The sequence below is a fragment of the Pyrus communis genome, chromosome 11 (assembly GCF_963583255.1).
Source record: "Pyrus communis chromosome 11, drPyrComm1.1, whole genome shotgun sequence".
Lineage (NCBI taxonomy): Eukaryota > Viridiplantae > Streptophyta > Magnoliopsida > Rosales > Rosaceae > Pyrus > Pyrus communis.
In genome coordinates this window covers 6,544,539-6,567,471 of record NC_084813.1, presented here as the reverse complement: position 1 = coordinate 6,567,471, position 22,933 = coordinate 6,544,539, and the positions used below count along the sequence as shown (strand labels likewise).

Sequence of the window (22,933 nt, the reverse complement as noted above, 5' to 3'; positions counted from 1 at the left end):
GAGTGCATGTGTTCAACGTCTTTATTCGTGTGAACACTTATGTAAAATGGTCTCCGCTCTCGTGGGGGAAGATATCTGGTCCGGATCTCTCCGGTTAAAGGTTTAGGATCAAGTAATCTGACTGTTGAAATTTGATTCAACCGTTATAATTATTATAATTTTAGAGAGGTCATCTATTTGTAACCGTTGGATCAAATTTCAACAGCTCAAATCACTTAATTTTAGGTCTTTGATAGAAGAGATCAGGACCCGATCTCTTCCCCACTCGTGGAAATATGAACAAAAATTGTCTTTGTATTGGTGTCCTCACGTGTTGTGTGTTTTTGTCTAAAGTTGTGATTCCGTGTTCACCAAAAAAAAGTTGTGATTAGGTTATGTAGGTACACTCCTTTTGTTTTATTTTATTTGTTTTTGTTTTACTGGATGGAGTGATATTTTTATTTTAGAAGGAAGGAGATTGACTTAAACCACACAATCGGTCAACTATAATTAGGTGTTGAGCCACATAAATATCATATGTCTCAATCCATGAGAATCAAACTTGAGGATTCTCACTTACAAGTGAAGATGAATATACTACTAAATTATAGTAATAGTTGGTTATATGGTTTTATCTTTAAATGTTAGTGTTATTCTTTACGGAAATGATTTTAAATAGCGTTACTATGTTAGTATCCTCACATATCACTATTATTTAACAAATCCACAATATCAACATTTTATCAAACCTTTAAGGAAACTTAAAAAATTCAAGGAGTCAATCCCAAAACCTTCAATGGAGGACTTTACAAATCCTTTTACCTCCTAATGGATCCGTCCCTGAAAATCGATAAAGAATGGTGTTATTCAAGAATGCTACAATAATGCAGTTGTTCGAACACATTTTCCTATTTCTGTATTTAGAAGAGGAAAAATGAGAGAAGATAGTAATATTTTTCTTCACTTGTAAGTGAGAAGTCTTAGGTTCAAATTTCGTGGATGACAAGTTGAAAAACAATTTATTCTCCCACTCATTTAATGTAAATATATCGTTGTATTAAAATTAAAAAAAAAAAAAAACTAGATACCCTTTGAAACAAGTTTTAACTTTTATTTTAAACCATTTCAACTTATGTCACCTCTCATCTAGCCTAAGTCATTTTTATGAGAAATTGGAGCATTAATCTCTAGACCTTTGCATAATTGGAGATTTGGCCACTAAACTAAAAGTTCGTAATTGGTGTCTGAACTTGTCACAATCTTGGATTAATTGTTCTTTTGGGAATCTCAATTTCTCAAAAAAGGACAAATAAATGATGAAAGTTTTAATGGAATTATACAAAAATGACCATTTCTCTGTATTACAATAAATCTAAAGACCAATACTCGTAGGATTTTTAATTCTAATACTAAAGCTCCAATTGTCTCTTACCTTCTTACCCTCACCTCCTCTCTTCTCTCTTTCTTTAATTTTTTTTGAAAAGAATAAGAACAGATGATAAAAATTACCCTTCCCTCTCTTTCTCTCTGTTTACATTTTGAAAGGAACAAGATAAAAAAAATAAAACCAGGACCTATATTCATCCATTGTCCCTTTCCTTTTCATTTTCCTTTTCCTTTTCTTTTTCCTTTTCCTTTTCCTTTTCTTTTCTTTTCCATGGCGGCTGCGGCTGTTAATTATTTGGATTATTACCGTAGCATTTTTTGTGTTTTGTTAGATAAGAGTAATTAGCATGTTGATAGAGTTATTTAGTGTAAATTATAACTTAATAAAAACAAGGGTCCAACATGTTACAAGAGAAAGAGATGGTAACAATTAAAGTAAAAAACAATGAAGTACAACTGGCATTGATTTTTAGACGGGAGTAGGATTCTCTTTCTTTTTATTCTTATTATTTTCTCTCCCCTCCTGTCACACTTTATTTTCTATCGTTTTGTCCTTATAAAGAAAATAATTTAAAATATTGACGTAACTTAATCGTAACTGTTTAAGTAGGATGAAAATAAAAATGAGAGAAAATCCTCCTCCTTATAGAGGACTATCCTCCTCTCTCTCTCTCTCTCTCTCTCTCTCTCTCTCTCTCTCTCTCTCTCTCTCTCTCTCTCTCTCTCTCTCTCTCTCTCTCTCTCTTCTTTTTGGCTATGAGATTATCATCTTCCATTAATTTGCTTCAAGCTTTAACAATACTATTAAGACATTTTTATACAATTATATTTATCCTGCATTTCCATCCGTAGAGTACTTTTGAAAGATGTGCTAATTACATGAGTTATATAAAGAAGGGAAACATATTGTATAATCTTAATAAGTTGAAACCTTTTGGCAAAGTGTAATACTCAATTGGCGGAGCAGGTAGTAGTTAAAGTTGAAGATATCAATTATTGGCAATGTGTAGAGTGTGTGGATTAATCAACCTCCCAATATATCTTATGAGATTCGAATTTAAAATCTTTCATATAATGTGTGCCTCAACAAATGAATTTTTTTATAAGTCAATCTTGAGCCTGTGCAAAATGTCCAGACGTACACCTATCTATCTATTTATATATACATGCCCTTTATTTAAAGGAATTCTCATTTTTAGGTAAAAAAAGGGGACTAGTTGTAGGTCTACTTCACGTCGAATTTCAACGATCCGAACCGTTTATTTTGTAATTCTCGATTCATAGATCATTTTTGCAAAAATTCAATTAAATCCAAAATCATTTGCCTATTTAATTATCACAATGAAATTTCATTATTTCTTATAGAACAAAGTGTTCGTCAATTTCTTTGAACTCAATTAGATGTCTCCAATATCTTCGATTTGGCTAATATTTAGCACGGATGATCTATGATGTCCAACTTGAAAAATAGACGATTCGGATCGTTGAAGTTCGATGTGATGTGGGCCCAACAACTAATCCCTATTTTTAAGCAACAACTAATCCCCATTTATAAAAAAAATTGGAATAGCTTCCCTTTTTTTCTTGGAAAAGCGATATTATTTACACTAAGGAAGAGGGAGTGTGCTTAGTCTCAAAATGAGGTTGCAACAATGTGGTTCAAATTCGTTTTTTGAGATAATCGAACTTAAGATTTCTAACTTACAAGTGAAGAATAATACCACTAAACCGTAATACTAAATGGTGGAATCTATTCCTTTAAACAATCTATACATAGACATATATATGGACTTTAAAGAGTGATGTTAGTTGAACATGACAAAGAAGTCAATCTAGCATCGCCGACTGTTGAAAGAATTCGTATTGGAGTTGTATTACGTAACTGTCTTTGAAATTTGGCTGAAATGTTTCCCACATCAATGCCGCCTTATTCTCTTTAGGCTTCTGCTGTTCTATTTTATTCCCACATTGGAAAATTACGCTTACGACAGTTGAGTTAGGTAGGTCGCCATTACCAGTACGTAAGCGGTGCCTAAATCAGCTCCACATGAGTCGAGGTGAATGATTGAGCGAGTTCGTAGCCTTCCATGTGAGACCATGTAGTTTTAATTTTGTTTCTATTTAGTGTTTGGTTTAGTAAAGTTGAAAGGAGCAAACTTTGAATTCAAAACGTTTACTAGGTATCACTCAGTAATATGGTCTAGTGATATTTCTCTTTACTTGTAAATGAGAGATCTTAGGTTTGATTCATGTTAAAGAAGAATTCGAACCACATTATTGCTAACCTATTGTGAGACTAACTCACTTCTCCACCTCCTTAGTGTAGATTGTTTGTTAAAAAAAAAAAAAAAAAAAAAAAAAAAAAAAAAAAAAACGTTTACCAGGTATTCTGAGTGCCATACTTAGAGTTAGATCTTTACCTTCACCATTTGTTTCCACACACATCACTTGATCGTCTCTGAAGTTTTCTTTGTTCTGTGTCCTTTAGTTGGCAAGAGAAAATTGACTATGGGGATGCACCCACAATCCAGCTGCTAATCAAGTTTATCATTTATTTACGTAATGTGGTGTTAGGTTAAAAGTTTCAATGACTTGCATCCCATACCCTTTTTGGTAGTTGGTAAACAATAATATTAGAGGCACTCCACCACCAACTCTATTTAACAAGCGATTTTTATCACCAATTGTCCTTAAAATTGACTCCATCAATCATGATGGTTCCTAAAATTAAAAATCAATCAATGTAGTCCTTGAATTTTAACCTCACGAATCAATATTGTCATTCCATCAATGTTCCGTCCAAATTAACTTTAAAAAAAAATGAGACAACCAATTTTTCATGGTAAAATGACCAAAATAACCCTGTTACTTATAATTTGACTTGCTACTTCTCTTTTCCTTTCTCCATCTTCACTTTTTCCTCCATTTTTTTCATGGATTTGGCGATAAACCTAATTAAAAAAATTAAAAAATTAAAAAAGTGGGAAATATTAGTTTTTTTTAATATCAAGTAAAAAGAATTCTAATTAAAACTAAAAGAATAAAATAATCAACAGATGAACTCGTCATTTCCAACAGAAATTGAAGCTACAACTTTAATGTTATTCTTTCATTATATTGGAAGACTTTTCTTTTTTGAGATCTTCGTCAATTCATTTACAATCTTATCCATCCCTTTTTTTTAAAAAAAAAAATTAAAAAAAAAAAAGAAAAGAAATTGGGTTAGCTCCAAAAGCTACTGCCAAAGTCCACCTTTGATCATTTTTCTTGTCAAAGAAATTGGGTACCATCACCTACCAATTTCTTCATTTCCTTGTTTTTTCTATGTGTGAAAAAACTGAAAGTAATAAATGATAGTGTAACAATTGTTCTGTCCACGAAGCTATCAAATACAATTGAGAACATGGGAGCGATGCTTTCGTTTTAAGCAAAACTATCAGCTACAATGAACTTGTAACAATGTAAAGTTGTCCAATCCCAAAATTCCCAAACTCATCATCCCAATTCAAACTATATGTTATTTGCAACTCTTCATCTAAGTTCACGATCACATCAAATAATTCGTTTCTTGTCATTATTTGCTTGTCAACTTGAGTGGAAGATTGAACCTCATATATTTCCCTCTTCCAATTGTCATTTGAACGTCGGACCATGTACAAATCAACAATTTTGTTCACAGGCAAGTCTTCAATCAAATTCATTACATCTGCATCGCATTTCATCTCTTCAAAAGTCCCATCACGAAGCTTCTTATATTGTACTAACTCCTCCTCATATTTTAGGTCCTTTTCAATATTGTGACATTCTACCAACGATTGTATGTCACAATCAACCCAATCGAGAAATATAACCTCACCCCCATTATACTTCCTTGCGTCCTTTTTTAATCAACTGACCTCCATGGTGATTTTGTTAAGTGAAAAAGCTGGGATTAGCTACAAGACATACATATTCAAGTCAAAATTATGTTACACTTACAATGAATAGGTAACATGCATCAAAATCTACTATGTTTCGTTCCTTGTATTTATGCAACACAAAATTCTTCTCCTATAATTAATCATGCAAATGCAATTCTTTCTAGTAGTTCTCAAAACTACATTTTTAGCGATGAGTTAATCAAATGTGGTAGTTAAATGTAAAGTGAGAGAAGACACTTACATATTAATATTGAACTAATATTAAAGCATTACAACTAGAATATTTTCAAGTTAAATCATCAATTTATTTAACCTAAAAGAGAGAGAAGCCAATAAATTAGGAAAAGGAAATTGAGAGCAAGGTTTTGTCAAATCTATAAAAAAAAATGATATGGATACTCTAAGCTTGAGAGGAATGCGAAGAACATGCTAATTAGTCATTCCCCATCAACTTTATTAAGTTCCTTCAATTTTATTATCATAAATTGTTTGCATAATTAATTTATTGGGTGTGGCTAGTGATGGAAGGAAGCATGTTGTTCCTGATTGGAGGACTAGCAAGGTGTTCAAGGTGCAACAAATGAGGTGATGTGTAGAAGACACAACCCGACCCTGATCGAGGCATGCTAGCCGTCACGTGAGGGTGACGTAGCCATATGCACAGTGCGAAAGCAATAATAATATAAGAAATGCGAATAAACAAAAACAACCAAACCAACCAGAGCACTAGATAAGAATAAGTGCAAGACGAAATTAAGTGTGAGTTCACAACCAGAGCATAAGTAGCCTAGGTGCAGTCCGGTAGGACGAATACTAATTATACAACACCAGAGGTGATCCTACAATGGTGATAATCTGTCAGAGCTACCGTGGATTCCTCGCAAGCCACCAACAAGCACTCCTAACTAGAACCTAGAGGGGCGCAAAACAGAAAGTGTGAGTGAGGCAAAAACAAAGCTTTTCAAAACTGTTTCAATTATCAAAGATAGTAACCCCTCACCGTAACACCTGTATAATTTCCCATAAAATAGAATACATATTTATACCACAACCATGCTCAAAATAGCAAAATCCTCATATATGCCATGTCGAACATCTTAGCATAAAAATATATAAGCTAAGTGATATAAATCAATGCAAAATGATATGTCAACCAGAGTCACCTAACGTGACCTGTACGGCTGAATCTAGAGCTCATCCATCTAGCTGGAGTCACTTAACGTGACCTGCCGGGGTCACCTAACGTGACCTGTACGGCTGAATCTAGAGCTCATCCATCTAGCCGGAGTCACCTAACGTGACCTGTACGGCTCAAATCCACATCTAAACAAATATACCTGCACACGAGTCGGAACCACCTAAAGTGGTCTATACGACAGGACTAGGTGTAAATAAATACGCTTAAGTGCTACAATCACGTGAAGACTGTGCGAATAATCACGGGTGACCTACGAGTCAAAACCACCTATAGTGGTCTGTACGACAGGACTGTGTACCTAACTTGGATCCAAGGTGAGCGTATGGTGCGGAAGGGGAACATCACGTGAAAGACTATGCTCTAACCACGGGCGGGAGCACTAACACCGGGATGCAGGTTTATGAGCTCAAGATACATCTCAACATAATCGTGCAACTCACATCCACAATCAATAAACTCACCTGGTACTTACCTGAGCGTCCGCAGTGTCAACGACAATATATGCAACTACTAAATGCATATTCTAAGTATAAGACATTTGGCATGGCATTTCAAAACATATGTATCATTTAAATCAATTTTCTGGGAAAAATACCAAGCATATATATATATACTGAAAACCAAAAGTCCACTCATTGATATGTGGAAGGGTCGTAGCCCCCGAGTCTCGCTTAACTGCGCTCGTCCTTAGGATAGCTCTCATCTATATGCGAAACAACTATATAAACGTTATTTTAAAGCACATAAACAAAACTAGGTAATAACTTCTCACACATTGCTCAAATAGGATATTTGAATATACCAACATGATCTACTCAACCCCACGAACATCTCCATATTTTAAGAAAAATTTTCTGATCACCCGCTCGCCGACCACGCGTAAGCACGTGCCTGGCACACGTACGGAAACCCTAACGGCGTTAGGGAATATTTCGTCCAAAAATGGAATATATCGTTAAATATACCTGACGCCGTTAGTAACGCCGTTAGTATATTTTGCCAAAGTTGATTGAATATTCTTCATCTTCCCAGTGATCCTCACCAGAGTCGCGTCGTCGGAAACTGGAAAAACTTATAATCGTCATATCTTCTTCATTTTTCAACCAAACTTCACAAAATTTTAACCAAAATGAAGCTTAGGATGAGAGGAACAAAACCTTACCTTTTAGGTCCTAAAACTCGCGGGATCTCGTCGGAAAAATCACGTTACTCCAGCCACCTCTGCAACTTGACAAACCCAAGCTTCCTAACATCTAAAACCTTCCAAAATTCTTCCCTAAGCTTCGTGAAGAAGTTCTAAGGCTCTCTAATACCTCCAAACTTGACAAAACCTCCTCGATCACGATGGATGAACAGTGTACCTCATCGGGGTTTTCTGGTTCTCGAGTAAATGAAGTCTTCACGTTGAACTAACTATATGGATGATCTCTTGGGCTCACAAGGAACACAAAAACATCCTCGACATCGATCCGTGCATGCAAGGGTTAGTTTGAGAATTGTCCGTATAGTTGTACGGAAATGGAAAGAAATTCGAGAGGGAGGAGAGAGAGTTAACGGGAGAGTGGTATGGATATGTGTGTGTGCTCCAGATGGCAGCCAACCACAACAAAATAAAATAAAATAAAACCTAAGTTCTAATTGGTTCCAAAAACTAAGGAAAACATGAATTGGACCACAACCAAAATGCATGTCACACAACACCATCTAATGTCCAAGGGTATAAAAGTCATTTCACTCTATCGAGGATAAAATAATATACATATTCGGGACGGGCTGTCACAGTAGAGGCTTCAGAAACTATGAGGAGGGGAGCAGGAGAAACTAGTTCACGAAAGAGAAAGCCCATTTCTATTTAAACCCTACACCTAAGTCAATGCCATAACAACCAAACCAAAACTATTAAACAATGAAACAATTTAACACAAAGTGACAAACATATACATTGGGAGATCAGAAAAGTCTAAACCCACTTCAAACCTTCAAACACCGACATTACAAAACAGCCCACTGATAATTTCACAAGAAAACAACACCCACTTATCAAACTGAACAAACAACCATATTGGGACTACTAAAAGTGCAAACAAACTCAAAAACTAAAGGAGATTTGATTTACTCACCATACTGTGGAGGCTTTCTAATTTTTTTTGATATATTTATGGCATCGCAATCAACCTAAATCATCCTCGCAAACAACCAAACTTGAATTATTCCTGACAATTCTCTAATTTAGTCGAATCTAACATGTTTCATTGAATCTCATGTAAAAAATCCCCAATATTTTTTCAAACCCTAAGTCTTATAGTAGAAAAGAATTCACAGAAGAATGAGGAATGGGGAAGAGTGAGGAAAAGTAAGAGATTCGGTGGGAGAAGTGAAAAAGTGGGAAGGGAGGAATAGGATTAGTACGGTATTATTGTCATTTACCATGAAAAAGCTGTCACGTGTCATTTTTTAACATTGATTTGGACGGAACAATAACGAAATGACGACATTGATTCGCAAGGTTAAAATTCAGGGACTACATTAATCGATTTTCAATTTCAGGGACCATCATCATTGATGTGGTCAATTTCAAGGACCATTTGTGATAAAAAAAAAACCCTTCAACAAATGATGTCTCTGTAATTTTTCGTTTACTTTCCTTTTATTTATTAATAAAAGTGGTGGAGAAGGAACGAGCGGGGGATTTCTAGGTGTAGTGGTTCTCATCCCTATGGGGGTTGGGGAAGGGTATGTGTCTCGCAAGCGACTGTGAGACCATGATTTTTCAAGGTCAAAGTAAAGTTGATCCAAATACAATTACCTTAGAAGTACGGTCATGGACTCATCAGCTCCAGGCGGAATCGTATCAGACGAAGTAGCGGTGCTACCCTCACTCTACTTTGGGATAATAAGTCCTAAGTGACAACGCTTGATGACAATGTTTGTTTTGCAAGCCACATGATCTGACACGGATATGGACACAATCAAATCCTATAAGTCTTGGAGTTCCTACAATCTAGGAATCTAGGAATTGGCGTGCGCTGCAAATAATCATAATTCCTAAGAGGATACAATCTCTACTTCTAAATACCTCTAGGATTCTCCCGGCTTCGAACGAAGATTCTATTCTAAAAAGGTTTCTCTCCCCACGGTATAGATACACCCATTAAGGGTTCATCTATGGTAACCCAATCTAAACACTTCAATTCTCTTGCTCACTGCTTGAGTTTAAAATCATTCATTAACTTGACCGTCCGAGAGTCTTTAGCCGGCACATTCCCGGTCTCAGGCTTGCTTATGGTTGTTTACTATTTTGCAGGTTGCTCAAGTTTGTACTCAACCACCACTCATGGCAGTGCGCGAATTTGACTTCAACAACGGTTATTGCTGAAAAGCTGATATCGCCTAATCTTTCTCCATTAAACTTATTAAAAAAAAAAAATGTCTCTATATATATGTTAGAGTCGTACTTGTTAAAAATAAATGAGATTTAAAAGTCGGGCTTTGTTGCGACGAATAATTAATGTAGAAATTTGGTACCTATAAACATTACTCGTTTGCAAAAGCATTAACAATGTTGTGGTAGGTAATATTTGCATCAACTAGTGTTGTGTGTTATAATGTAAAAATGTAAAGGTCAGGCCATAAAGTTGCAGTGCAGCATCAACGATTAAAAGAACATAAAAAAGTTTGTCACATAGAATTGTTGGGTATTTGCACTAACTATGCATATATATATATATATATATATATATATATATTAAAATGACAGTTTATGGGATCACAACGACGGTGATATGTTCTAATTGTCAATTAGTTGAGGACTGTTTTGGCCTTTACATAACCATACTTGATTTGAGACAACACTAACACGTGAAATTATTATCTGGTACTATAATATTGTCTTATGGTATAATGTTATACACATATTTTAACACGTATTTTATATATTGATATGTGAATTGATATATTACATGAAAACCACCATACCAACTTATGCTTGCCAATGAATGTATGGTAGCAGAGGTGGTTGGAATTTGATAGAGCATAGTCTACATGACAGCAACCACATCAAACCACACAAAACAAGAATAATTCCATGAAAAATTATTAATTTCTTGAGGTTCAAGGAAGATTATGGAAAGTTTGGAGGCCTTCTGGATTTGGTGTGATAATTTGAAATTTTTTATTCTAAGCGATATTACTATTTTAAACTACACTAATCACAAAGTATGAAACCAATTTAAATTCGATACAGAATAAGTTGAACAGGAGGCTTTATCTGCTGGACAATTTACCACTTGTGAGCAAATTGAGATTAAATACTGAAGAAAACAGAAAGGGTAGACTTGGTTCCTACTGTAGGGGGCTTGCTTGAGTGAGAGTAGCAAATCCATCTTTAAGTAAAACCATATTCTTCTGGCAACTAATTAGCAATTAAAGCATATCACCATCATTGTAATTACTTTTTGTCACATCCCGGTCCAGGGGGGACCATTTTCTAGGTCCGCTCCACCACTGTAGCACGATATTGTCCGCTTTGGATCCCGACCACGCCTTCACGATTTTGTTTTTGGTAACTCACACGAGAACTTCCCGATGGGTCACCCATCCTGGGAATGCTCTCGCGCGCTACTCGCTTAACTTCGAAGTTCCCATGGAACCCGAAGCTAGTGAGCTCCCAAAAGGCCTCGTGCTAGGTAGGGATGAGAATATACATTTAAGGATCACTCCCCTGGGTGATGTGGGATGTCACAATCCACCCCCCTCAGGGGCCCAATGTCCTCGTCGGCACACCACGACCAGGGTTAGGCTTTGATACCAAATTGTCACATCCCGGCCCGGGGATGACTACTTCCCGGGCCCGCTCCACCACCGTAGCACGATATTGTCCGCTTTGGGCCCCGACCACTCTCTCACGGTTTTGTTTCTGGGAACTCACACGAGAACTACCCGATAGGTCACCCATCCTGAGAATGCTCTCGCGCGCTACTCGCTTAACTTCGGAGTTTCCATAGAACCCGAAGCCAGTGAGCTCCCAAAAGGCCTCGTGCTAGGTAGGGATGAGAATATACATTTAAAGATCACTCCCCTGGGCGATGTGGGATGTCACACTTTTAGTTTTCAATTTTCGAAAAAAAAAGAAAATTGAAAACTAAAAGTAATTATCATGGCTAGCGTTTCTATTTCTTGGGTTCAAGATCCGATATACAAAATTGAGTTCCTCGGATCAGACTAATCAGAGTTATAGGTCCACATTCGAAATCCCACATTTCCGTTGCTTGTAATCCCTCATTCCTTTGTATTCTCATTTTTAGTTTTGTATTCCACATGACATATTTTGGGTTCGATTTCTAATGTTGGTAAATAGCACGATGGTGATCAATGAGAGGTTAAAATACCTCATTTGCCTTTTTCAACAAATGATTTATTTTTTTTCTTTTTTTGAGGGGGTGGAGTTGAAATCCGATTAACAAATGGTCTTTCTAGGGTTTATCGTCTTCTTCAATGAAAATTTATATGAAGTTGAAATTCGAAGGAGATGGCTGAATCTAAAAAACATTGGGCTTTGCCTAAGATTGGGTGGTCACATGGGCCTTGTCTTGCATTCCATTTCAGCCCATTATTACATTTATTTTTTTGTTAGAAAGCCCATCTAGTTTTAAAGACAAATAGGTTTTAAATTACATTATTTTTTCTCTGTCTTGATAAAAGGGTAGCTTCTGGAAGCAAAAGCGTAGGTAGGTCAGTTTAAAAACGTTATCCGTAACGTAAGCATCACGAACACGTGACAAGTCGCCCCTCGTCACGTTAGTTAAATCCAAAACGAGAGATTATTAAAATAAAATTAAAAATTATAAAAAAATAATCATATTTATCCCAAAAAATCCAGAAAAAAGTTAACCGATTTTGATAGGAACAGGAAATTAATAAAGCATCACTTATCTAAGTCCGGGAAAAATTTATACGAAAAGCTTACACAACGATACATTATTGAATCAAAACGCTATTTAACGGTAATTTCCTTTTTTGTTGTGGCTGGATTTTCTGACAGTTTCCTTTTTCTCGTTAAAATTTTTGTGACGGTTTTAATACCGAAAAGAGCAAAATAAATAAATAATTAGAAAAAAAGGGAAAGGGGAGGGACAAAGGAGCTCCAACCGGTTTTTCTCAGAGCTTCTAAAGTCTAAAGACACACGTCCATAGTCCGCACAATACACGAACAAACTGCACAACTTCAAGCGTTTTAGAGAGAGAAAGTGTGTATTTAGAGAGAGAAAGCGAGGGAGAGGAGAGGGGTTGAGTAATTGGGCGAATTCTTGGTTTAGGGTAGAGCAGCAGCAGCAGACATGGAGAGCAAAGTGGATGAGGTTTCTGTTGAGCTCTCAGCTCCTCCTGCTTGGAAGAAGAAGGTCTCTCTCTCCTCTCTCTCTCTTCTCTCTCTCTCAAATTTTATATGTAGCTCTATTTGAACGCTGTATAATTTTGTTGTAGCTCTTTTTTGCTTCGAATCTTAGGGTTCTGCCTCTGGTTCTGCTGGAGTTGCTTCAATTTTTAGCTTTAGTCAGAACTTTGTTTTTGAATTGCTTGGTTTTCAAAGTTAGGGTTTTCACTTTTGCATTTGAATTTTAATTCATGGAAGTAAAATTTGTGTGCCCAAATACGTGCAGTAACTTCAATTGTTAAGATTTCCTTTGAAGTGCTCTGCTTTCAACTTGGTCTGTGCTGATTGTTGTTGTATAATTTTGCTCTTGTTAGTGTAAATTAGTAGCTAATTTTGGTGATTACCCAACAATTATATGTTCAAATATAGGAATTAGGAATATATAATTTTATTCTGTAAGATGAAAGAATATTTTTGTTGGCGGTTTGTGGGAATCTCTGTTAATTTGTTGGAAAACTTACTCTTGTAGAAGTAAAAATCGAGCGATTTCCAGATAAAGGAAATGTAACTCTGTAAGTTCACTAATCTAAAAAGCTAGGAGAAATTAATAATAGCTGAATGTTATTAGCTGCTAATAGATCCTGCCGGTTTCCTTCACCGTTGCAAATTGCAAGTGTGATAGACTTGCTAGAGGTGGTCCTGAACTTAAGAGTTGTTAGTTTTTCGTATGATGAAGGAACCCCTATGACCCATTCCCTTGTCGGGTACAAGGTTTGAGGGAAATTATCCAAAAACCACGTATCCTTCAAACTATAATTTTTTCTTCAAATTTAGGACCCTCCTGATATTACTGAACTCAAGAATGTTCTTCAACATTTGCACCCTGGTGATTCCATTTATATCGATAGGTGCTGTGAAAGTTTCCAAAAGAAAGTTTAAACTATTTCCCACTCCAACGGGTTTCTTTTTGTTATTTTTTAGGTAGTTTTGATTCCACTAGGTCATAACTGATTTTTCAATCTGTTAACTGTCGTCCGTTAATGAATAAACTAGTGAGGTAATCTAATCACATCAAATCTTGTTCAGTTACTTTCGACAAAAAGAAAAAATCTTGTTCAGTTACAGTTGGCTCACTTAAGTCATGAATGGCGTTTCCACACGTCTCTGTTTTTTTTCTTAGTCATTCTTGTCTATGAATCATGTACAATGATCATGTATGGAAATAATTTGTAGCCCCCCTTTGTAGAAACCATTCTAACCCTACAAACCTAATGTTGCACTATCACTGGTTATTTTACAAATTTTAGGCTTGGGGCAATTCCAATTTTTGTACACATCTCTATACTCTGGGTTGTTTAACTACAAGGTCAGATAGAACCTGAACCTGGTCAGACATGCTTTGATGAGGAATCCCATTTTGTTAGTGCACTAATTTAGTTTTTCAGTTGTATGCTACACTAACTTCAAAAGCGGTTTTGATTAGGACTCCCATCTGGGAGCCCTAGCTAGCAGCTTTAGCTTAACCTAATATCTGCCTTACGTTACAATCGCTTCTGTTAAATTTGTATTAGTATTAGTAGACATTTGATGTGTGCCCTTTAGGTTGTGGACCTGAAATTTGTCTACCAGTGTTCAGTGAACCACCAATACTTGATGATTTGGGTCCTATAAAAATAGGTCGTGTACCCTTTGCGTATATCAGAACTTGATTTATAATCAACTTCATATAGGATGTTTTAAAGGCAATATCCTGTAAGCATGGGAAAATCACAGTATACCTAATTTATGACAGTGTTTTGTTTTGAACTAGCTGTGTGTTCAACTTTCTGCTGCAACCATCAGCTATTACAACTTTGCTAAAGATAATAAATATTGATTTTGGCTGAGCCTTTTCCTTCTGCCTTTCATTTTCTTGTTTAAAAGTAAGCACGTGGAATTCAAAATTTCTTCCTTCAAACTGCATTCCCAGCATGCTATTTTATTTCTAATATTGATAACTTATGCTGCTGCATGACCAATTTTCTCTTGATTTACTTTCGGTAAAAAATATTTTGTTGTCAAAAAGTAATCAATTTTTCAAATGTTTAGCAGTTGGTAGTAAAGGGTCCTGAGTTGTGATTGCTAGTCTACTCTTCCTCTTCCTAAGGACAAGGAATGGGTAATATTGACATGGGGCAGAATGTGTCTAGATGCGGAAATTCTGGTTTTTTTTTCTTTGGGTGACCAACCATATATTTCATTAAATTTGAGATCTATAACAGACAAACCGCTGTTACGTTCTAACCATCTGGCAAAGAGTATTTTCTGGTTGGAAATGACAGTGCTTATACCCAGCACTGACCATTTAAAATAGGAATTTCATCTTGAACACCACTTAATTATTTACGATGTTGGAGAATGGGTTCAGTTGAATTTTTTTTTTTCCTTTTGGGTTAGAAAATGGGCACAAAGCGCAAACAACCACAACACAAAAAAGAAAAACTCAACCCCTAGACCTAGATCATACAACTCTTGTCCAAGACACTCCAACTAAATCATCCAAAACAGCAGCAGAAACTTCAGGACGAGAATCCTTAAAGAAAGAACAACCCAGTGTGGTAACCTGAATTTGAAATGAATACTGTTCTAATGTGCTGATATTTCCTGTTCTTTTCTTTCCTTTATATGTTTTCAATATTTACTTTACACTTGCACATAGATGCACATGTTTGATACAATAAGAAGATGTCAAAAGTATAGCAAGTTATTTTAGTGCTAAAGTGTGTGTCTATATATATATATATACATACATGTTTGGGGAAGACTAAAAGTGAATGGTTTTCAGTTTACTGACATTTTTATCCTATAAACTGCAAGCTTTATCGTCATTGTTCTAGTTCTTATGATCTCAGAAATTCCCCCATACCTTTATCCATATCATTCTTGAAAGTATAAAAAAATACATGTACAAACTAATCCAAACCTAAAATGGCTATGAATTCTTAAAACATAGAGAAGAAAGATGCAGATAACCTTTGAAATTATTGAAGTTTATCCCGGTAAAGTTTGCAGACAACCTACTCAAAACAGCTTGTGAAAATTGAATGATATTCTGGTGACAATAACGATGTTCTGTTTCACATAATCACTTATATTGCATTCCGCAGAACTATTTGCCTAAAGATGTGGGCTTCTCTGAATCATTTAATATGGTCCATGCAAATATTGTTGGTAATATCAAGGACGGTCAATTGAATTGAGTCCATGTGGTTATTTTACATAATTCTTGGATATGGTCTCTGACAATTTTCTCTCTTTGTTCTGCAGTTTTTGCCCAAGAAGGGAGGCACACCAAGGAAAAATGAGATCATATTCATTTCTCCGACAGGAGAGGAGTTTAATAGTAAAAAACAATTGGAGAAATACCTAAAAGCACATCCTGGTAACCCCGCAATATCAGAGTTTGATTGGAGCACTGGTGAAACCCCTAGGAGATCAGCTAGGATCAGTGAAAAGGTCAAGGTTGCTCCATCACCAGAGAGCGAGCCTCCAAAAAAGAGAGGCCGAAAATCATCAGGTTCAAAGGACAAAGTGGAAGCTTCCAGTGGAGAAGCTGATGCTACAAATGAAATTCAAATGAAGGATGCAGAGGTAGATGAGAAGAAAGATGCAGAATGTGAGAAACAGAAGGATGCAGAAGCTGAGAAAGAGAAAGATGCTTCGAAGGAAAATCAGGTTGGCAATGGAGGAAAAACTGAGGAAGAAACTGACCAGACTAAGCCAGGGGATGGTAAGGATAAGACCCCGACTGATGCTAAGGAAACTCTAGGTGAGGAGAAAAAGGAAGATGCAGTAGAGGAAAAACCTGCAGAGGAAGCAGCTGAAAACAACAAAGAAGATGTACCGCAAGCTGAGGGAGGACAAGCAGATGGAACTAGTGACAAGAAACAGGATGACACAGCTACTGTGACTGTTGAAGCAAATGGGGCAGCAGAGAAAGAGAATCTGGATGGAACCGCACCTTCTATGGACGGAGAGATCAAAATGAAACACGATGCAGCAGAGAACGATGGGAAATGCAATGCTCAAGCTGAAGAGAAAGTCAAGCCCAAGGATGGGGAGGTTGTTGAAAATGGTAAGGTTGAGCAAGTGGCGCAAGCGGATGCCCCTCTATAATTGAGCAGCTGAACATACTTTACCACCTCTCCGGTGAGCTGTTGAATGTTCTGTACCATTTATTGCAGTTGGGATTCTGTTACATCCATTGAACTTTGTTTCGCCCCCTTTGTTACAGTGACGCCGGGAGTTATGGATGATTGTAATGTTAATGTTAATGTTAGACTTAACTGTATCTAGGGAACCTACCGGTCTGGTAGACTAGGTCTTACTTGTAGATTCTGCAATTATGGTTAGATTGTAGAATGTAAGAGGTACTTATTGGACCGGTTGCGTTTTAGTCGTCGGTAGATGGTCGCTTGGTACATTTTGTTTGTTAACTTGTTCCTTTGTTAATGCGACTAAAGTTTTAATTATCTTGTTCTGCTTGTGTTCTGAAAATTGAAAATGTTCGGCCGCCAGAGCTTTTGTTTGAGGAGCGCTGTTCTAAGCTGTTTCCATTTTTTGGAAAGGAATTTTGTTTTTGCAAATTTTGATAAAAAGGGGAGGGAACATTAGGTACTAGATTTTGCAGTTTTGCTCTGCTGTGCAGTTTGTAGCGGTTCTGAGAACCACATTCACCCTAGATTGGATATTGTACAAGTTTATGAGATCGCATAAGGAGGGCAGAGGTAAGAAAAAGGTGTGTCGGACTTTTTATCCAGTCTGACATTTCCGGTACAATGGACATGGACTTACATGAATGTGTAAGCCCATTTCCATTAGACGAGAAAATGTTAGACCCAAAACACGGTGAGGGTCAAATGTAACACAACATTATGCGTTTTGTAACGCTAGACTTGTACACAAATTAGTTTTGCTATTTGAATATGTGCAAATATGTGCATTGGAGGGCAAAACAAGAAAACTCAAAACAGACCAGTTTTTTTAACTCGTACGAGTTTGATTCGATTTGAAAAACCAGGACCACCATGAAAAGTGGCATTATTGTTTTTCCTTCCCTGCTTGTTATTGTCCAGATCTTTTATCTTTCTATTAACCACTTTTTCTTCTATATTTTCTACCAGCTTGTGCTTCAGCTGAGTAAAGTGAGCGGTCTTAAATTCAACACACATAGATGATGATGGCATATTAGAGCTTGTGTTGAGTTAATACCCAATTAGTGAATGACCGTATTGTGTGACCTAACGGTCCTAACCTAATCTCATTCCCGTACACTAGATTATTCCCTCCTCTTAAGGTAGAATATTGTTGTAGTGAAACAAAGCCTTGATTTGTATTACATTTCCTATATTTTTGTTTCACTCTATCCGCAATATAATTTTGAAGTACGGACACCTCCAATTTAGAAAAATGTCTTTCGTACTCTTTTTTCTTCATCCACACTCATATTTGTTTCTGGCCTTTAATTTCAATAAATTACAAGAAAATCGATTAAAAGTATACATGGTTGTGCAGGAGTAGAAAATGAATTTGAAAAAAAAAGATCATTTTCCCAATTTATGGTTATGCTCCTTTCCCACGAAAGGTACTACCATTCATCCCAAAGCATATCAAACAAAGAAAGATCCTTTAGAGAGAGACAAAAGCACTCCGATGGAAACAAGACCAGAAAGGGGAAAAGGCATACTTTGAATTTGAGATAGACAGTTTAAAACTCGAAAAAAAGTGAGAGTAAAGTAAGAATCTATTCCATGCCCGCCCCCCACCCCCAAGAAAACATTTGTCACCTTTGTAGTAAAATTAAGGTTAAGAATCTTGGTATTCTTGTTCACACGAATCACAGCATTGTTTGGACGTCATCTCTGGACCTAGAGAAGGTTAAGAATCTACCCTCTTATGGCATGCCTGAAGCAAAAGTATTGCATCATCCAAAGGATCGCTTACGGGCGGGGCGGTTTCTTGACTGAGGTTGCCGTCGTTGTTGGGTTACAAGATATTTTTATTAGGTCATCTCCAACATTCCTTTTCCACAGAAGGAATGCTTTCATTGTTAATAGATCATTCACAAATCAAATGGAGCTCTCTTTCTTCTGCTTCCTTCTTCTCTTCTCCACCACTACGTTTCTCAATGGTAATTTCTTCTTCATCTTCTGCATGAATTTAATGTATACTATGGTCTTTCATGAACTATATGGTCGCATAGAAATTATTGTGTGATAATGCAACACGATCACGTAGTGTAACCAGTTCGCTTGTTATAATACAGGTTCCTCATTTTATATGAAACTCTTGATCTTATGTGCTTCAAAGATAAATCTTGTAGTTGCTAATAAAATGGAATTTACATTCTTCGAATTATTTTTTGGATTCCCGTGCTATATTGAACTTACATGCTTTGGTTCAAAGATCTTGTTTTCATGTCTCATGTCTGTTAAATGATGTGTGTGACCTTCTCTGGATCATGAATTTTTCTTTGTGTTTAGTGGATGCATCTTTTACTGGAACATACGGAGTAAACTATGGCAGGATCGCTGACAATATACCTTCGCCTCACAGCGTGGTGACGCTTCTCAAAGCGGCAAAGATAAAAAACGTCAGGATATATGACGCTGATCACGAAGTCCTCACCGCCTTCAAGGGATCGGGAATTGAAATAATTGTAGGGCTTGGAAATCAGTTCCTGAAAGATATCAGCGTGAACGAGGATCGCGCCACGGATTGGATAAAAGAAAATGTACAGCCATACATTCCGGGAACGCACATTGCTGGAATAGCAGTGGGGAATGAGATATTGGGGGGAACTGATATAGAACTCTCGGAGGTTTTATTGCCTTCAGTGAAGAACGTTTACAATGCGCTTAGCAGGCTTAATCTGGCGACCTCCATTCAGGTCTCGAGTCCACATTCGGAGGCTGTGTTCGCGAATTCCTACCCGCCATCTGCCTGCATTTTCAAGGAAGATGTTGCTCAATTCATGAACCCGCTTTTGGAATTTTTCTCACAGATTAATTCCCCTTTTTACATAAATGCATATCCATTTCTGGCATATAAGAGCGACCCTGAGCACATTGACCTCAACTATGCTCTCTTCAAGAAAAATGCTGGGATTCATGATACAAAAACCAACCTACATTACGACAACATGTTTGACGCAATGGTTGATGCGGCGTATTTTGCTCTGGAGAAGGCTGGATTTGACAAGACAGAGGTCATAGTTTCCGAAACTGGTTGGGCGTCTCGCGGGGACGAAAGTGAAGCAGGAGCCAATGTCCAAAATGCCAGGACGTACAACTACAACTTGCGCAAACGGCTGTTGAAGAAGAAGGGGACGCCACATAGGCCAAAGATGGTTGTGAGAGCTTACATTTTTGCTTTGTTCAACGAGAATTTGAAGCCAGGGCCGACGTCTGAGAGGAACTTCGGATTGTTCAAAGCTGATGGGAGCATTTCATATGACATTGGCTTCACTGGACTTGTTGGACCTTCTGCAGCATCATCATCTCTTCTTAACTACAAGGTATGAGTTTCAAGACTACTCCTATCTTTAGTAATTCAAGCTTTATTTTTAAATTTTGTTTCTCATCTGCCTGAAAATTTGGTTGTTTTTCAGGTTTTCACAAGTTGTGCAGCTCTTCTGCTTCTATTGTTAACTTCATAATTAGTCTTTTAGGGTTCTTCGATTAACACATAATTAATGTTGTAACATGATGTCCATGTATAGCCAATTCCATTATTTTTACGTTATGATTCCATTATCAAGTTAGATAACAGCCAATTTGCTCACGGTTTTCTAATAATATTCCAGCTGTTTACAATACCTTGTTTCTCTTTTCGTTTCTATTTTTTTATATATATTTTTTCATAAAATAACTTAATGATTGAAAAATTCAACGACTGCATGCAAAAGCAATAAAGCCACGCTTGACATGTCGTATAAAGTATCGAATAAGACTAATAGTAAGAAGCCAGTTGTTTGATTCATTTTTGTATTAAATAGCCACCTGGCTAAATAATTCGAATTCACTTGTTTTGTCCGGTCCACACCTGCTACTCTAAAAGGCAAGACTCATCGAATTCAAATGTGAGATCTTTTAGCAATCCATTATTAAATAGCCCAGCCTCGGCTTGTCTTTCTCAAATCCCTTCGTTTGAGTTTCTAGCTTCACCATGAAACTCTTCTATCCCTTTCATGCCTTAATTCCCAAGCTCAATTTCCACTTTGAGCCTTTGATGATTAGGATTTGTAACCAAAAAAGTTACCATATCCATATCTATCATTACAAACAAAGTCAAGTGAAAAAGGGAACCCTTCAATAGTCACCTTTATTTCCTTTAATGTGTTCCATAGCATTCATCCCTTACTGAACCATCGACAACATTCTCCTTGCAATTTTAGCATATGTGTTCAACTTTAGGAGAGTGTTGAGATTCTTCAATGGGTTCTTCTTCATTGGTGCCGTCTTCGCTCTTCGTTCGAATAGAGCTTCTGATGACAAATTAACCCTCATTAGAGTTGATGATCCTAGTTGAATCAACTGCATAGTATCCTTAAGAAAATTTGCATGCTAAAGGGTGGGGGTTTGTCTCCCCCCAAAGAATTGTACTCATTTTGCCTGTTCACGGAACTTTGATAATTTACATGTTTTACGAGAAATTATAATTTTATTCAAATCATTAATCTTGTTAGAATAAAACACTTGAAACTTTTCATTCTTTGCTTCCTGATCATGGAATAATATTTAATTGGACAAAATCTTTCCAAAATAAATCTAACCCTGTAGTAATGAGTAATAGAGTAAAACACGAACAAATTTGCAGGCCTGGGACAGAGCTCAAAGCTCCCCTAGGTAATATTGATTTGAAAAAAATATTACCTCCTAGGCTTGGTGTTCATAAGGGTTTTCATTGTGATAATCGAAGAACCACATTTCTTTGACACCAGGTCTAAGCCCATGAAAAATGTTTTACTCCATGCTCACCATTGTGCATTGGTCAGATTAAGGATGAGAAATTATGAAACCTTGTTTGGAATGTTCTTTGGAGCTTTGACTTAGATGAGCCTTCCTTCTTCCGAATGACATGTTGCTTTGTTCGTTCAGCTTACCCCATTCTAGAGATGAAGATTTTAAGGATTACAATGTGTTGTTGAGAAAGGGCTTCCTTCCAGTTTGAATTGCATGTCCGTCATTAGTGAATTTTAAACAAAAGTTTGTTAAGGACTTGGTCGCTTGCATGTGGGTTTGAAACACCTTTGGAATGCATCAAAGTTGAACGTTTCCGATTGGACTATACTAGCTAGCTTGGCTAAGGCACTTTCAAGTACGAAGCTTCATTGGAATAAAATTCCTCTTGAGGAGTTCCTAGTTTGGGTGCCTCTTTCAAACCTTGTCATGGTGTTGCATAATGCACTTGACTTAGTACAGTCGTCCGAGATAAAAGTAATCGTACTCAAGGTTGGGACTCAGAGCCACCCCTCGGATGATTCCCGATTGCCATTTCCATCATTCGCTCGAATGGTGTAGAGCTCAGGTTGAATGTTAGAACCCACAACCCTTAGGTTGTATAATCTTTCTGAAAGCCGGATGGTGCATTGGACTTTCGAGTTAGGAGGTCATATCCCCGTGCCTGTAGCCCGCCAATCGTAATCGCACTTAATATGACTCGAGCCTCCTAAGCTGCTAACCGAACGCTACATAGTGGGCTAAAGGAGACACCTGTGACCCTATCAGTTTGAATTTTAAACTTGCGGTTATGCGAAGTTTCAAAGTTGTGTGTTATTCAAGGAATTTTAGGGTATTCCATTCACCGCGAAAGAGAAGAACGAACAAACATGTAGCATAAGCGAGTAGCTCTGAAAACTATTTCATTGAATAAAAATGGGCGTTGACAAATAGGGCGTGATTGAATCCAAGCGAAAAGGAAAATCAAATCATTGGTGTAGTTTCAAAAAAGATGAGACAAAGTAAAAAATTGTCATGAGGTGATAAAGAGATAAGGGGAATCAAATCGCAAAGCTTATTCTAGAACGGTTTGGCTCTGCTT

At 36.9% G+C, this 22,933-nt stretch overlaps 2 protein-coding genes across 2 annotated transcripts; both read left to right on the top strand.

The window, feature by feature from the left end:
* The first annotated feature begins 12,668 nt into the window (after window positions 1–12,668).
* Window positions 12,669–17,364, top strand: LOC137709362 (methyl-CpG-binding domain-containing protein 11-like). Its single transcript, XM_068448453.1, has 2 exons — window positions 12,669–12,881; window positions 16,160–17,364. The coding sequence occupies exons 1-2, from the start codon at window positions 12,819–12,821 to the stop codon at window positions 17,006–17,008; spliced, it is 912 nt and encodes a 303-aa protein (XP_068304554.1). The 5' UTR covers window positions 12,669–12,818; the 3' UTR covers window positions 17,009–17,364.
* A 1,423-nt stretch (window positions 17,365–18,787) lies between these two features.
* On the top strand, window positions 18,788–20,690 carry LOC137749153 (glucan endo-1,3-beta-glucosidase 14-like). The gene is made up of 3 exons (XM_068489267.1): window positions 18,788–19,022; window positions 19,375–20,408; window positions 20,502–20,690. Exons 1-3 carry the CDS (start codon window positions 18,788–18,790, stop codon window positions 20,547–20,549), a joined length of 1,317 nt encoding a protein of 438 aa, XP_068345368.1. The 3' UTR covers window positions 20,550–20,690.
* The last annotated feature ends 2,243 nt before the right edge of the window (window positions 20,691–22,933 follow it).

Coding starts and splice junctions, on each gene's coding strand:
- LOC137749153 (XM_068489267.1), top strand. CDS start 18,788: ATGGCATGCCTGAAGCAAAAGTATTGCATCATCCAAAGGATCGCTTAC. Junction 19,023..19,374: donor CACCACTACGTTTCTCAATG/GTAATTTCTTCT, acceptor CTTTGTGTTTAG/TGGATGCATCTTTTACTGGA. Junction 20,409..20,501: donor CATCTCTTCTTAACTACAAG/GTATGAGTTTCA, acceptor GTTGTTTTTCAG/GTTTTCACAAGTTGTGCAGC.
- LOC137709362 (XM_068448453.1), top strand. CDS start 12,819: ATGGAGAGCAAAGTGGATGAGGTTTCTGTTGAGCTCTCAGCTCCTCCT. Junction 12,882..16,159: donor CTCCTGCTTGGAAGAAGAAG/GTCTCTCTCTCC, acceptor TTTGTTCTGCAG/TTTTTGCCCAAGAAGGGAGG.